Source organism: Phascolarctos cinereus, unplaced genomic scaffold, assembly GCF_003287225.1.
Source record: "Phascolarctos cinereus isolate Bilbo 61053 unplaced genomic scaffold, phaCin_HiC Scaffold_726;HRSCAF=1367, whole genome shotgun sequence".
Taxonomy (NCBI): Eukaryota; Metazoa; Chordata; class Mammalia; order Diprotodontia; family Phascolarctidae; genus Phascolarctos; species Phascolarctos cinereus.
Window position 1 is genome coordinate 42,789,065 of NW_027556098.1, and position 16,787 is coordinate 42,805,851.

The following is a 16,787-nucleotide window of genomic DNA, read 5'->3' on the forward strand; positions in this document are numbered from 1 at the left end:
TATTTTTACCTTCTGTTGAATTTCGTTTCATCTTTCTGATGGTTCCTCCTATTGGTTTTAATTTTTACTTACAACTTCACTAATGTGAAAATGTTTAATGGGAATGTAAATGTAAAGTCTATATCAGATTGTGTGCCGTCTTGGGGAGGGAGGGGGGAGGAAGGGGTAGAAAAATTTTCAATTCAAAAGCATATGGAAGCGAGTGTTGATATATCAAAATAAATTAATATAATTTAAAAAAATATATCAGTTCCCTCCTCAATCAACTCTAGTGGCTGGCTCTCTATTACTTCTAGACTCAAATTTGGCCTTTGAAGCTCTTTATAATCTCCAACCTTATACATTCCTATACTCCTCTGCAGTCCTGCCAAACTGTGTTCCACACATATTTTAGTCCATCTGCCCTGTGCAAACTATTCCCCAATCTTTCAATCTTGACCTTGCAGACCAATTTCCACAGATTCAGTTCAAGTGCCCTCTTTTATGCTTTTCCTGATCCCAGCTGTCTGGCACATGGCAGGTGCTTAAACATGTTTGATCCACCTGACTCCAGCCAACTAGCACCTTCTTCCCCAAAATTACCTTGTATTTCGTGCATGTATGTAGAACTGTGTGCAAATTTGTTCCATGACTGATAAAACAGGATAAAGCAAATTTTGTGATTGCTTATTTAATGATTTTCACTGAAAACAGCCAAAGTACAGAAAACCACAACACTTCATAATAATTCACAAAGATACAACTCTTCTGACACTCACTTCCACAAGAAAACATCTGGTCTTTTTCAAGGTAAAGCGAAATGTTTACTACATGTCTTCCGGTGCCATAGAAGCTACAGGCTGAGGAGGGAGGGCTACTCTACCACACCCATCTTCCACCATGGCTTTCAGCTCTGAGGCCTGGAGCTGTAGCCTGCCCAACTTTGCCAGCACAGTCCTTAAGGGACCATTTAACATTAAGTGAAATCATGCTGTTCTGATTAGGTTCCTATCTTTTTTTGAGCATTATACTGGACTCCATTTTTCCTCTAAGACCTATTTAAGAAAGCAGGTGCTGTGTTACAGCAAAACTAGACAGCCTCACAGACCCAAAGACACACACAGTCTTCCCTGAGGGCAAAGACCATTTCACGCTTGTCTTTTATTGGATTGGCAGGACAGAACATGATGATGGTACAGTAAAAAAAAAAATTATTTATATAGGTTGTCCTCACAGTTGGAGCATACAGTCCCCAAACTGTTAAAATGTTCATGTATGCTTATTACCACTACTGGATGTTCTATCATATATGGTTCTATCATATATCAATATCATATATTGTTATTAAGGTTGAAAGTGGAGTCTTAAGTGTGACATTGTCTTTTTGGGTCACTTCAGTCATATCCAACTCTTTGTGACCCCATTTTGGCATTTTCATGGCAATGATACTAGATTGGCTTGCCACTTCCTTCTCCAGCTCATTTTACAGATGAAGAATTGAGGCAAACAGGGTTAAGTGACTTGCCCAGGGTCACAAAGCTAGTGTCTGAGGCCAGTTTTGAACTCATGAGGATGAATCTTCCTGACTCCAAGACCAGTGCTCTCTCCACTGTGCCATTGGTCTTGTATCTTTTCCAATTCTAATGAATGTGCCCTAGCACTGTTTTCTCCAATTTGCTCCCCTCTACTTCTCACACGACCCACCCACATTTTTCTGGAATGAAAATCTCACCTTTAGGCTCAGAGCTTTTCAAGGCTAGCCATACAATTTTAATCTTTAAAAGTGACTCACATAAAGAACTGATGGAATCTGAATGCAGATAGAAGCATATTATTTTCATTTTTGGAAGGTGGTTTTTTTTGTTCTGTTTCTTGCAACAACATGACTAACGTGGAAATATGTTTAACATAATTGCACATGTACAACATCAGACGGCTTGCTGTCTTGGGGATGGGATGGAAGGAGAGAAAAATTTCGATTTCAAAATCTTATAAAAAATTAATGTTAAAAACTATCTTTACATGTAATTGGAAAAAATAAAATACTATTAACATTTAAAAAAGAAAAAAAGTGACTCAGTTACAAGAAACCCAGGACAACTAATATATTTCATGAATGATTCCAAATTGTAAACACAAACACTTTATGAAAATACAGTAAGGTCAAAAGATTCATGTTTCCAAGGTCTAGTCCCTTCTACAGTCATTTTCATTAGAGGTCTTTCCATTTCTTTCCAACACTATGAATTTCTTCCCAGGGCCCTTTATCAAATAAAAAGAAATTTGGTTCTTGTGCCACAACTCAGTTTTTATTGCTGAAAAAAATAAATATTTTTAATGTGATTCCTTGCTAATGACATCCTGGAATGCTTATTTGCATTGTGATAGAAAACATTTCTTTTTCCCCACTCTTTTTTGGAAGTTGGACTCCTCAAAAATCACCCAGAAAACCATTCCTAACACTTAGAAAGCTTTAAAGATTTTTCTTTGTGTTTTTTTTAACTCTTTTACCTGGAGATCTGAAAAGCATCCTTGGTCCTAGAGACCAAAAAATTAGCTTATTTTTCCTCTTTAAAGAACCTGTTGATCTACTGACACTCCTGTTTGACCTTTTTGGAGGGGGACGAAAATCACAATCCGTTGGATTTTCTGTACTCTCTGCCAATTCCCTCTTGGATAACTTGGCCTTATCTTTCTGGGGAAGAACAACGCTGCTTCTACTAACCCACTTATGTTTCTTTTTTATCATTTTAGTGGTAGCTATATCCTGACACTCTGTCTCTAAGTCACTGGTTCTACTTAATGGTAACGCTTTCACATCAACTGTTTCTGAAGAAACCTTTGAGACTACCTGGGGAATAATGTGGTTGCTTCCATTAACAACTTGCTTCCTTTGCTTTGTGACCAATTTAGGAGTTCCTATGTCATTACTTTCTGGCTTTGGGGAAATAATAGGATGTGCTGACAATCCTTTCATAGAAGGAGTTTCTGTATAAGCCTTCTGAAGTGTGATGCACAAGTTTTTCGTTTGTTGTTCCTTGGTCTCTATCTTCTTACAAGCATCTTTTTTTCTGCTTTTGCCAATGGCTGGCATCACCTCAAAGTCTGTCAGTTTTTTTTCATTCTTTTGGGTCTCTGTTTCATCATTCTTATTTGGCTCCTGGAAGCCATCTGTTACTTCTACGGCTTTTGGTCCTTGACCCTTTGTTCTTTTACATGCTCTTCCTGAGCGGTTATTTTGAGGATTTAAGGGAACAACTGTATCAGACATGCCTGTGTCACTTGGAAAAGAAGAATCAGTACTCATATTCTTCCTTTTATTCATCTCCTTTCTCTTCATAGCTCTTGACCTATCTTTCTCAAAAGTCACAGGTATCTCCATATTCTGCTTTTCATCTTTTTTCCCTGTAAAAATGACAAGAAAGAAGATAAAAATACATTTAGCAGTTATATCCCATTGCAAATCAACAACTATTTATAGGTTGGCTACATTATCATACGTGGAAGTATGACTGGACGAAAAAGCATTAAGCACTTAGTATGTGCTAAGCACTGAGAATATAAATGGGAAACAGTTCCTGTTCTCAAAGAGCTCACACTCATAATTAGGGGAGACAACAGCTGCAGGACAGACGGAAAGGCCCATGATTCCTAAGGGGGCAGTTGTGGGGCAGACATCAAGGATTTAAGATTCCTGAGGTTACAAAAGTAGAGCAAATGACAACGCTAGGGCTGGTGCTCCTCCATCTTCTCAGATGGAATAGCTCTGTTAACTCCCATTTTCATCCAAACCCTATGAGCAGCCAGCAGGTTTTAGGCAAAAAGGAACAACAAAGGAAGAACGATGCCACCAGTGGTGGTAGGTTTTTTTTACCATCCAGCTCTCCAAGAGGTGCTGTGATAGCAAGGTCAATAATAAAAGTATTACTATCTCCATTTTACAGGTGAAAGACCTGGAGCACTGAGGCTAAGTGATAGGTCATGGTCATACAACTAGCATGAGAAACAGGATTCAAGGCCAGATCTTCTTGACTCCAAGAATATTCTATAAATTACAGATGTGTCAAACATGAGACCCTTGAAACCTACAACAGCCTACAATACTCCTGAGTGGGCCCAAGTCAGGTTAAAGTGTAAGTGGGAAATATTTAACACAACAAAACACAACAAAACACAAACATTACATTTTAAAACTAAGTCAATATGTGGCCCACAGAGACTCATATGTTCAGTTTAGTAGCCCTCATTTCTACTTGAGTTTGCATCACTGCACTACACCAAGTTCAACTTGAATAGGAAGTTTGTTAGTGATCCAGTTAAGAGTTTTCACAGTCACAATGAAAAGATGATGGCAAAGGAACACTGAAAAGTGGAGCTAAACTGGATAGGATGAAAGCATAGGGAAAGGGAACATGGGAATAGTACAGAGTAAAATGGATTTTTTCTACATCAATGTAACACTGATCTACCATATGGATTATATTTTGAAAAGATTATATAATCAAGACTATAAAAATTTAAGTCACCATGGCTTTGAGGATGCCATTTTGTCAAGAAAAGAGACCTGGCTCAGAATCAGTTAAATCATTAATTCAACAAGCATTTTATTAAGAGCTTACCTATTAAGTAAAAAGCAATGAGAGGTGTATAAAGAGATAACAGTTTATCAGGGACTAGTGCTAGGACCATTTTTGTTTAAAATCTTCATAACTGATATCAAGGATCTAGAAAAGGTGATGTGACGTGTATTAATTTGTTAGTATCTAGTATTAAGAAGGATGTAAGTACTCAACTGGCTTAGAAGGCATATCACTATAGTGGGGGACAGGAAAACATTCATTAGGCTAATATATTTTAATATCCTAAAAACTATTCTTGCTATTATCCTATTAACCAAACAACCTTCTTTTAATTAGGTTTCCCAGGTATCATGATGGGGAAAGAGTTTTCTACCAGTTTTACTGACAAACGTAGTTTTATACTCTAATAGCTTAAACTGCACTGAGACTCTGGGGATACCCTGTATGTTTATCAATGTTCCCCCTTCTAGGTTAGGCTAGTGTGAATTTGGTTAGTTAAGAATTTCTTGTTCACAGAGATAAGTGTACTGCTAATTTAAAAATCAAGGTCATGGACCTTCAAAACTAAGGACCTGGAAGCACAGTGGTAATCAACTATCCCAGAAGGCCAGGCTTAATCACAACTTTCTAATCCACATTACCATACCTATAATGAGAATGAGATGAGAAAGTTTTACAGTATCAGTCACCTTAATTCTCATCTGCTACTTTTCTGCACCTTGATAGTTATTACAATCTTGCTGTAGCATCCCCCTACAAACTTAATATTTCACTACCTAATAAGAGTTTTAATGGCATCTATAAATTTGGAGATTTTGGTGAGCAATCCTTCCTCCACATCAGCTGCCAATATTATGAAAATGAAAGTTAAGGTATAACTCTCCAAATATACACAAGAGTTTCACAGGCTAAGAATGCCTTTGACATCAAAATCTCAAATTTCCCTTTCTTTGCTGGCCCAGGACAGCTTGTAGCTTTATTAACCCGGAAGCTTAAGGCCTCCACTAAGCACAAATTGCACAGCTTATTTCCAAATTTTAAGTTGGCCTCCTACCTTTCTCTTTTTGCAATTTCGATTTTGGCAAACAACTCTTCTTTTGCTGAAGCCTGTTCCTGTTCGATTTTTTACGCTGAGGAAGGCCATCTTGAGGGAATATGCCTGTTGGATCAAAAGTCAAGTTCAATACATTGCTTTTTATATGACTATTCACCTTAACCTAAAACTTGCCATCTACATAATTATTTCTTATAATGAAAAGAAGGAACCTCTCCATTAAAAGACACTATTCTAAGGTTCAGTAACAGAAGACCATTACGATCTATATGACTTCACAGCTGAAAGAAACTAGTTTGCTATAGCTTTTCAAGTACAACCATTTTAGGTCCTTAGGTGGGATATTTATTGTATAGAAAACATTTATACTCAAGTCTCCAAAATCTAGGGCAAGATATGTCTATTAGAATTGGGACTATATTATTCACAAATTGGCATTTCTGAGGCATTGAAAAAAATTTACATCAAACGCATTAGATTTTTAAAAGCTCAGTGTTTTGAAAAATAATCTAGAGGTACCTTTACCTAGAAATCCCAAATTAAACTACTAAGAAAACAATTAGGTCTTTTTTTCTAATATAGAAAAACTTCATCTTCACAGCAGTATTTTTAAAATTTTTATTACATGCTTAATGATTATAAAAATAATCAAGGGGCAAATCTTACATAAAACCCTAAGCCTTGAAAAAGGCAGAACCAAGCTAACAAACAAGTAAAAAAAATGCTTTGTTCAGCATCTCATTCAAGGACTGTTCAAAATCTTAACACTTCTGGCACCTTCTTTGTATAATGGCATGAAGTATGTCTATTGTTATGGGTTTTGCTATTACCACATATAGATTTTTCCTTATTTCATTTTGATACCTCCTTTATATTTCTTTGTAGCTTTACAGTACTCCAATTCCGTAATAAATCTTAGCTCTTTTAGCCACCATCAGCACTTCTTGCATGCACAGGTTGCTTCCAAGCTTCCAAGACGCAACTATGAATATTTTTACAGTAGATTGCTTTCATGTTTGTTTGTGTTTTTTTTTGGGGGGGCCTCAAAATTCCTATCAATGAAATCACTGGGTTTGAAAAACAGTATGACAGGTTTTGTGACTTACTGCATTAATGCTATATTGACCACCAAAATGTTGACACCAGTCTGTAGCTGCACCAACTGCAGTTTGCATGATATTTTACTCATTATACAGTTCAGTGAGCCAGTCACCAAGCACTTATTAAATAAATACCTACTTTGCCCCGGCACTGGGCTAAGTGCAAAAAAACACAAAGAAAGACAAAAACCTTTCTTCATGAATTATATGTAGTAACGGGAGAAACAACACATAATTAAGAAGGTATATACAAAGACATGCAGAGAGAGAGAGAGAGAGAGAGAGAGAGAGAGACACACACACACACACACACACACACACACACACAGACAGACAAAGGTAATGTGAAAGTGGAAGGAACTGGCAGCTGGGGGAACTTAAAAAAGGCCTCTTGAAGAAGGTAAGATGAGATGAGTCAAGGTAACTAAGAGTTGGGAGGTGAAGGGGCAGAGTATTCCAGGCCTAGGGCATAGCAAGTGTCACAACATGGAGATGTGAAATTGTAGTGTCATTTTGAAGGAATAAGAAGTAGGCCAGGTGTGGCAGGTAGGTCCGACTCAGGACAGTACCCTATTAGTTCAGATTCAAGCCCAAAATGAGGTACTTTTTGGTCATTCAATAGTCAATGAAAGGAGGTTTATTTAGCCATAGCACAACAAAGATAATAAACTAGAACAAGGTGCCCCTCAATTCCATATAGAAATCACTGAGTCAGCATGATAGAGTATGGGGACTTGTATGCATAGTCTTGCAACATCCACCAAACATGAAATGTTCTGACTCCATGATGGTGGGCCTTTTTATATCCTTAGGTAACCACAAAGCCATATCAATATAGCCAGAGCGTTATCTAGAAGCTGTGTCAAGAGAGGTACCAGTTGAGCCTTGGCCCTTGGACCAATCCAGTCCCAGGGATGGTCTCATCTCCTTTCAGGAAAAAAAAACTGGCCTAACCCATGTTAAGGAAGGAGAAGAAGGGGGAGTGATCCTATCAAGCCAAGGTAGCTAGAGAGTCTGTGTGGAGAGTAACATTTAAGAGGACTGGGAAGGATAGCAAGGAGCCAGCAGTGTAGAACTTTCAAGGTTAAAAAGAAAATTTTATACTTGATAATGTACTTTGGCAGTTAAGTGGAGGATGGCTTAGAGTTGGGAGAAATTTGAGGCAAGGAGAAGGTGAATGAAGTAGTCCAAGTGAGAAGTGATAAAGGCCTAAATCATGGTTGTGACTATATGAGTGGGCAAGTCACTTAATCGCTGTCAGCCTCAGTTTCTCATCTGTAAAATAGCATCCATCTCACAGGACTGATGTATCAAAGGAGATAACACATAAAGTGCTTTACAAATCTTAAAGCTATTATGAGTAGAAAGAAAGGGACACTTTCTATTCTATTCTCACACATTCTACTTTTCACCTAAGTGAAAAGAACTTAGATCACATTCTTTTCTAGGATCAAATGATTGTCTCCAGTTTGTTCTAATTAATGTTTTGTTTCTAAAACAAATTCTGGACAGATATCCAAATCTAAAACAATACAAACACACACACCCATACCTACCCCTATAGGCCCCAGAGAAATAAGTGGCAAGGAAATTCTAAAAACTAAACAGGTAGTAAGATGTGACAGGCAAACTCTAACACTTACTCTTACCCCTCAAAAAACCTAAACCCAGTAATTTTCTCAGTACCAATGGAATCCAGATCATATTTGTATCTTGATCTAGGAATGAGATCCAAGTGCACAAGGGCTATGCCATGGAAATGCCTACCTAAAGGACATGTCCAAAACATTTCTTTGTCATCCTCTTTCCACTTCCAATTTAACTTTACTTGAAGACACCTTGTCTTTCTTTCCTGATTCTGACCAACTGCCTTGCATATATGTTGTCTTATACAAGAGGCAGAGTGAAAGGAAGTGTAATCCCATAAACTTAAAAATAATTCAACTCATTGTCACCTTTATTTACAAAGGGTTAGTAGTGTCACCCATGAAGGACAACACTCAGATACAAGGAATATGCCTCCTTTTCCACAAGAAATATTGCTAGATACTTTTGCAAAGACAAAGTACATAACTGTTTTCCACAAAGGATCAATCTATTTAAATAGTGGCAGCAATCCTTTTCTTTTGCTTTTCTTTTTTTTTTGTGAGGTAATTGGAATTAAGTGACTTGCCCAGAGTCACACAGCTAGTGAATGTTATGTGTCTGAGGCCAGATTTGAACTTGATCCTCCTGACTCCAGGGTCAGTACTCTAATCCACTGTGTCACCTAGCTGCCCCTGGCAGTAATCCTCTTCAAACAAGGGAGCTGCTAGCTCTGTACAATTTAGTCCTTACCTTCAGCAAGGCTCTGGAACCTGAAAAGAAAAAAAAAGATCATTACTTCAGAATACTGAAACGCTACTACATTCTCATCTAAGACATCATCTCAAACCTCTAGCCAGGTAGTAGACTCTCCTAGAATCCTCATTATTTAACTATACTACACAGGGGAAAATAGCCAAAAATATAGAAGTTTTGTTTCAATAAGCAATTTTTAAAAAAAATTTTAAGAGACTCAATCTCCCTAACTTACCTGGGCTAGAAATGCAATGGCCTGACCCAATCCCACCGCTAATCAGCATGGATGTTTTGACCTGTTTTTCTTTTTTTTCTTTTTGTCTTTTTTCTTTTTCTTTTCTTTTTTTTTGACCCGCTTTTCAACCTGGGTCAGTTCACCCACCCTGTTCTCAGAGGCTTCATCATACTGATTCAAGACTTAGTGCAGATACTCAAATTGGCTTTAGCCCTAGCTCAGAACCCCCAAGAGATCTACCAGCCTGCCTCTTCCTCCCCCAGTAGCAGCGATTATAGGCATGTGTCAATATAACTAGCCCTCGTCAAGCACTAAGCTCTACCCAGCCAAAGTGGCCTATATAATATTCCCTATTCCATCTACTATCTCCATGCCTTTGAACAAATTAGCCAGCATAGCTGAAATTTCCTCCCCTCTCTTCTTATCTGTTCAAATTCTAGCTCCATGCAAGGCTCAATTCAAGTGCTATCTGCTTCAGGACACCTTTCCTGACTCCTCCAGTTGTTAGTAACTTTTCCCCCAATTCACTGTGTATTTATTTGGTATATAACTTGTACTTTTTAAATCTGTAACTGTATTTTAAAGGCTAGACAGAATGTCTACATGTATATTTACATAAATGCTTCTGACTGAGAAAGGTAGACAGACAAACTGATCAATCTAGGAGTCATCAATACAGTGAGGATGGTTGAATGAATTTCTGGGAACTGATGAGAGAGGATATATAGAGAGAAGTGCTAAGGACACAGATCTGGGATAAATCCACACATATAGGGGACGGACAGAGAGGATGATTCAGGAAAGAAGATAAGAAGGAGCAGCAGGACAAGGAAAAAATAGTGTCAAGAGTGCCAAAAGCTGTTGGGAGTATGAGAAGGATAAGAACTAAAAAGAGTTTCTCAGCAAAAACACTAGCCTTGGTGCAAGTTAATTTGTAAAAGAACACTACTATAATCTTAACTTCTAAAAACTGTGCATGCTGAATGAAATCCTTTCTCTGACATCTAGCAAGTTACAGTCATCTCAGAGAAGGGGCTTCACTACAGAAACAAAGCAGCTTTTCACAAATAAGGATAAAGAGAATGGCCCCAAAGTACCAAAGTATCAGGAATGGTGCAGGAAAGAGCAATGCTAACCTGTTTCCAAAAAGTACTTACTTTCTGACCAGTTTGTAGAGACGCTTCCTATTCAAGGAAGGAGTGCTTTGCCTGCTGGCCATTTCAAACAGTCTACTGGCAATTTCCTCATAGTTAAACTATTTAAAAAAAAAAAAGATTTCACTTAAAACAACTCTACTACTTTTTTCTGGGCCCCTCTAGCATGAAACTAGCTAACATGAAAGGAACTATTCACAGCACAATGGTAGCCTTCCTATTGTGCATACCAATATGATCCAGAAATACCACTAGTAGGCCTGTACCCCTAAAATAAAAAAGAACAAAAAAGACCCTTATGTATAAAAATATGTACAGTAATTCTTTTTGTAGTAGCAAAAAACTAAAACAAAGAGGTTATCCACCTACCAGAGAATGGCTAAACAAATAAGATATATATTTTTAACAGGATATTAAGCACCATAAGAAATGAGAAATGGACATTTTCAGAAAAAATGGGCAAGATTATATTTCAACTAATATAAAGTGAAGCAAGTAGAAACAGGAGAATAATTTATATAACAACAACATTATATAGAAAAACAACTACCTTCTGACAGAAAGGTGACAAACTCAAGATGGAGAAGGAGACATATATTTCTGGACAGGGCCAATGTGGGAATCTGCTTGCTAGACTACGTACATATGTTAACAGGTGTTTTCTTTTTTCTTTGTTTTAGTTGTGGGGTGGGGAATGTGGGAGAGAGAAAACCAAAGTTAACTAAAAAAAAAAATAAAATCAGTTTTTTTAAAACAATGAACACTCAATTTTCTGAATTTGGTTTGGTCAGGAACGCTAACTTCTCTGGAAAAGCACGTGCGTAGATTAGCGTGCTAAGTCATTTTAGAGTGTATGTGCACCTACTTCCTAGTGAGTAGCCAATCTACTCTCTCCCACTATCTTACTTGGTGGAAGGGCAAATACTGCCTTCTTCCACACAAAAAAACAAAAGTTTTACTGGACCTACTCAGAGTATTCTCCCTTTTCTTCCATTCACTCACTGAAAATTGTTGCAACTGAGCCATCCTTTTCCTAACCAAAATATCTCAGTGAGTTTATTTCTAAAAAGAGTAATTCCTTTTTTAACTAGACAAACACTAAAGAGGGGTCCAATGCATGTGGTTAAGTCCCAGCTGTCTCCACTCCGCAAAAAGAAGTAGGCAGAAGTGTGCTAATATCTATGGCCTAGAAAGTTCTATAGAAGCTTAATTTCTGTCAAGGGAGTCCTATTTTATGTGATTCAAGACCTCCTATAAGGAAGTCTTTTAAACATAAGGATTCTCTGCTTGTGCAAAAATAACTACCAAATACTCTTCTTTGCTGTGGGAAGAACTGGAAAGGGAAGCAGGCATAGACAAATATAACAAGGTACTTAATAGAGATTCACTTCATTAAAAGAGACCCTGTCTCAAGAAACAACACAAGTAACACATGGAGGGGATAAGCCTAGAAATTCCTCCAGGGCGTGAGTTGCTTTGATCATAGATTTCTTAGGGAATCAGAGGGAATGAGATTTTTTATTTGGATCACAGAAATAAAGATGAAAAGGACTTGAGAGTCCATCCAGTTCAAATTCTCATTTTCCATGAGGAAACTAAGAACCAGGAAGCTTGTCTCTTGTCCAAAGTCACACAGGTAATAATCATGATACGCTGAATTTGAATCTCAGTCCTTTGGTTTCCACAGGGTCTCTTTACATATCAGATCCTTTTAGAACATGACCCTCAGGTGGCCCCTGAGAGAAAAGTGAGGGTGTGGGGTAGGAAGAGGAACCTCTACCCTGGAGGTAGCCTCAAGAGCCCAAGGCAGGAGAATGGAGTACAGAAAGGATAAAAAACCAAACCTTTTCTGATTTTTAATTTTGCTTTAAGTTAAGCTCTGATAGCAGAATCCATCTCAGGAGCCACTGAAAATTACATATACTAGTCCCATGTTATTATTTCCAACCTGTTCTAATTAATTTGCTTTAAGTATGAATAAACAAAAAACAAAACCTAAAAACAACACACACACACACACACACACACACACACACACACACGCATGCAAGCACGCACACAGACACACCCACCCACCCCTTTCCTTCTATAGTGTCCAGAGAAACAAACAGCAGGGAAATCTTGAAAACCAAGCAGGTAATGAAATGTGAAAAAACCTAATCCTCATCTTGACACGCTATTATTTGCCAAGGTGAAGCAAATCCTTGGCACCTGCCTGAGCAATGGGACGCCAGTGTACAAACGATGACCCTCTCAACACATACCTGAAGGAAAAGTCCAATGTGTCCCTTGCCACCACTCCGCTTTTTCACTTTTGGTTTATCTTCACCTAAGGAGGAATCCTTACCTTTCGTTCCTGCAAATATAGATATATGTGTCCTCAACAATGGTTTATTGATTGATAGACTCTGCTATTCTCAGCAATACAATAACCCAAGACAATTCCAAAAGACTCGTGACAGAAAATACTATCCATGTCCAGAGAAAGAACTATAGAGTCTGAATATGGATTAAAGCATACTATTTTCACCTTTTCGTTGCCGTTTTTTCTTTCTCTTGGTTTTCCCCTTTTGTTCTGATGGATTCTTCTTTCACAACATGACTAATGTAGAAATAGGTTTAATATGATTGTATATGTATAACCCATATCAAACTGCCTGCTATGGTGGGGGAAGAAGGAGGGAGTAAAAAGCTTGGAACTCAAAATCTTATAAATGTTGAAAATTTTCTTTACGTGTAATTGGAAAAAATAAAATACTATTAAAACACAATGGTTTGTTGAGAAGCTATTAACTACAGTACACTACCTATAAGAACATGCACTAAAAACTATACAAAGGCAGCAGATAAAGCCAAAGACAAACGGTAAAAGCTATGAGACTTTCAAAGGAGAAAGAATACCACCAACCAGGATGGTAAAGGATGGTTTTATGGACATGAAAACTGACCTAAGACTTTCAAATTAAATTCATACAGGAGGGTAAGGGGAAAATAAGGAATTAGGACAAGGCAGGCAAGGGGAAAGGTTAGGAACCTGATTGAAGAGAGATCAAAAACAGCATGTTCAGGGAACACCAAGTAGGCAATACTTCTGGATCAAAGGCTGCACAAAGGCGATGGATGGACAATAAAGTTGAAAAGATAAGCTTTGTGAATGGGACTGACAAGGGCCATTAATACTAGGCTAAAGCTTTTTAGATTTTATCCTTTGAGCCATAATCTCAGTTTCTGAATGAGTAAATGACATGGCTAAAAAAGTGTTTTGAGAAGACAATTTTGAGTTAGACTAACAGCTAGCAATAATGTAGAGCTTTAAGGTTTGCAAAATGCTTTACATGTTATCTCTTTTGACCCCCACAACAATTCTGTGAGGTAGGCACTGTTATTCTTGTTTTACAAATAAAGAAACCGAGGCTGAAGTCAAGTGACTTATCCAGCATTACACAACTGGAAACTGTCTGAGTTAGGATTGAAATTCAGGTCCTCCTAACTACAAGCGCAATACTCTATCCCAGGCCTGCATAACCTCTGGCGTGCCCATGGGCCATAAGCAGCCCACGGGCCACAGGTTGTACAGGCCTGCTACATCCCCTACATCATCTCAGTGCCCATCTACCTCTTGTTTCTAGCCTTACCTCATCTTCCGCGTACTCTAGAGCTTACCGGACATCTCTACGTGAATGACCCACAGGCATTCAGACTCAACACATCCAAATTTAAATCTGTAATAAGCTGAGTCACCTAGTTTCAAAGTTTTATCATTTTTTTGACTCCACCCTTCCTTACACCCAGCATCTAGTCAGTTGCCAAATTCTCCAGATTTTGTTTCAACATCTCACAGCTATGCCCTTCCTTCCATTTCCATCACCCTCACTCTAATTCAGGCCCTTAACATTTCTTAACTGACATATTATAAGAGCTTCCTGGTCTTACTTCCTTAAGTCTCTCTTCTCTCCATTACATCCTTTTGGACTGATCATGTCACTGCCTTGCCCAGATTAAAAAAAAAAATCTTCAATAGTTCCCTCTACAGCCTAGCATTTAAGGCCTTCTACAATCTGTCTCTAACCTACTTTTCCAAACTTATTTCACTTTATTTCCCCCTTCATAAACTCTGCATGTTAACTCACTTTGATCAATTCTCTTGCCCTTTTATTATATGTATAAGGAAGACCATCATCTTGGTGATTTAAAAGTCTCACATAGGGGCAGCTAGGTGGCACAGTGGATATAGTGCCGGCCCTGGATTCAGGAGGACCCGAGTTCAAATCCAGCCTTAGACACATAACACTTACTAGCTGTGTGACCCTGGGCAAGTCACTTAACTCCCACTGCCCAACCAAAAAAAAAAAGTCTCACAATACAATCATTAAGAATATACGACAATCAACAATACTGCCAGCTTGCTGCTGTCTAGGCAAGGGTCTTTAATTCTTCTATGTCATGGACTACTTTGGCAGTATGCTGAAGGCTACATACCCCTTCTCAGAATGTTTTGAAATGCATACTGTAAAATACATAAGATGACAAGGGAAACAAATTATATTGAAGTACAATAATACAATGCAATAAACATTTACTAAGTGTCTGCTATGTGCCTGGCACTGGAAACACAATGCTAACTAGGTATGGATTTGCTACAATCTAGTCAAAGCAAAGTATAAGTAGTTAAGGCAGGCAGGTCTTTCCACTACAATAAGAGAGAGAATTCAACTGAAAGCCAGGTTATGTGGTCTCACTAACAGTGTATCCAAATGTGCAGCTGCTGCACAAGCCTTATCAAGGCAAGACAAACTAAGCCAGAAGTCCTTGACTAATGCTCCATCCTCAAGAGGCCTGCCTCCAGTAGTAGGGACCATAACAAGGGGCAAAACACTTAAAAATAAAGTTTGACACAGCAAATTTACAAAGATGACAAAACATGGGAATAATCAATGCTGGAGGGGTTGTGGGTCCTTAAGCACATTAGTATAATGTCAGTGGGGCTGTGAATCAGTATAGGCATTTTAGAAAGCAATTTACAATTACATAAATTAAGAAACACAAATGTGATAAATGCAGAGAAGCATAAAAAGAATGAGCTGCTGCAGAATGAAGTTATCAGAGCCAAGAAAGCACAATGACCATACCAATATAAAATGGAAGGAACAACCACCAAAAAACAACTGAAGGTGAATGTTGCAAAATTACGAAGAACAAGTGCACTCCCAAAGAAAAAACGTAAGAAAACACCATCACTGTCACCAGCTCCTCCTATGCAGAGCGGGGAGATCCATAGGTGTAGAATATTGTATGTATTTTCATATTTTTGGATATACTGATCAGTTTTGCTGATTGTTTTTCTCTTCTTCCTCTTTTTCTTTCAAGGGGAAAGTTAAGCAATGTAAAAACAAAAGACAGCAGTAAAAATGTATTTTAAAATATATCTGTATGTATTTATATAGAGAAAGATTGAGAGCCAGACAGAGAGTGTTTAAATTCATTCCTGTGTCTTACCTTTCTTTTGCTTCCTAGGTAATCTTATCGATGTCATATCATCTGATTCAGCTTCAAATAGCTCACTGTCCTCTTCATTTGCATTTAATTCTCTTATTAAATCTTCAATGGCAAAGGGAGCTTGTTCCAAAATTGCTTCAAAGATGCCTCCGACTATATTATACAGCAAAGTAGAACTAAAGAGGAAAAACATGAACTATAAATGTGAAGTTTAAATATGGTTAAATTAGCATAAACTTTTGCTTTAAACCCCAACTAACCACGTAACTTAATGGAGTCCTAGTTATTTTCTACATTAGTGAATTCTTTCACAAATGTCCATTGCTCTTTTTTTCCTCCCTAAAATGAACAATTATTTCAGAAAAAGTCATCCTGAACAGCTCAAAAGCAACTAAAAGAATAGTAAAGCCCAAAGACAATATATAAACTTACTCCTTTGTCTTAGCTGCAATTTTGCAGAATGGAACAATAAACTTCAGGTTTTGATCTGCTGTAAGCTATTTAAGAAAGATAATAAAAGCGTTTAAGTGAAGTTTCAAAGACAGAAGAAATTATTCCCTAACCCCAAGGCTCATGTCTAGATCCTTCTTACCTCTTCTGCTCCTACTTTAGTCAGTTCTTCCAAGTAGATGTCAATAAAGTGGGACTTTACTCCACAAGGTGACTGACTATCTGGTTGCAAAATTTCTTTCATTAGGATATCCAGAAGTAGTTCAACCTGACTGGGGGAACCAGAGGGAGGGTGGTAGAAAAAGGCAACCAGTTATTAAAATTAAAAAGTTAATTATACTTTCCTTGCATTTAAGTCATTAAGTCAGTTAACCAAGAAAAAATCATTCAAATAAAATC

General features: G+C 37.8%; 1 protein-coding gene across 1 annotated transcript in view; it reads right to left on the reverse strand.

The window, feature by feature from the left end:
* Nucleotides 1–654: 654 nt before the first annotated feature.
* RRP1 (ribosomal RNA processing 1) overlaps nt 655–16,787 on the reverse strand; it is a 34,128-nt gene continuing 17,995 nt past the window's right edge. Inside the window, exons 6-13 of the mRNA XM_020973890.2 lie at nt 16,531–16,660; nt 16,371–16,435; nt 15,939–16,114; nt 12,707–12,798; nt 10,446–10,543; nt 9,051–9,070; nt 5,614–5,718; nt 655–3,384 (exon numbers count right to left, since the gene is read on the reverse strand). Coding sequence (XP_020829549.1) covers nt 2,453–3,384; nt 5,614–5,718; nt 9,051–9,070; nt 10,446–10,543; nt 12,707–12,798; nt 15,939–16,114; nt 16,371–16,435; nt 16,531–16,660 — 1,618 coding nt within the window. The 3' untranslated portion in view covers nt 655–2,452. The remainder of the gene's footprint in view (nt 3,385–5,613; nt 5,719–9,050; nt 9,071–10,445; nt 10,544–12,706; nt 12,799–15,938; nt 16,115–16,370; nt 16,436–16,530; nt 16,661–16,787) is intronic.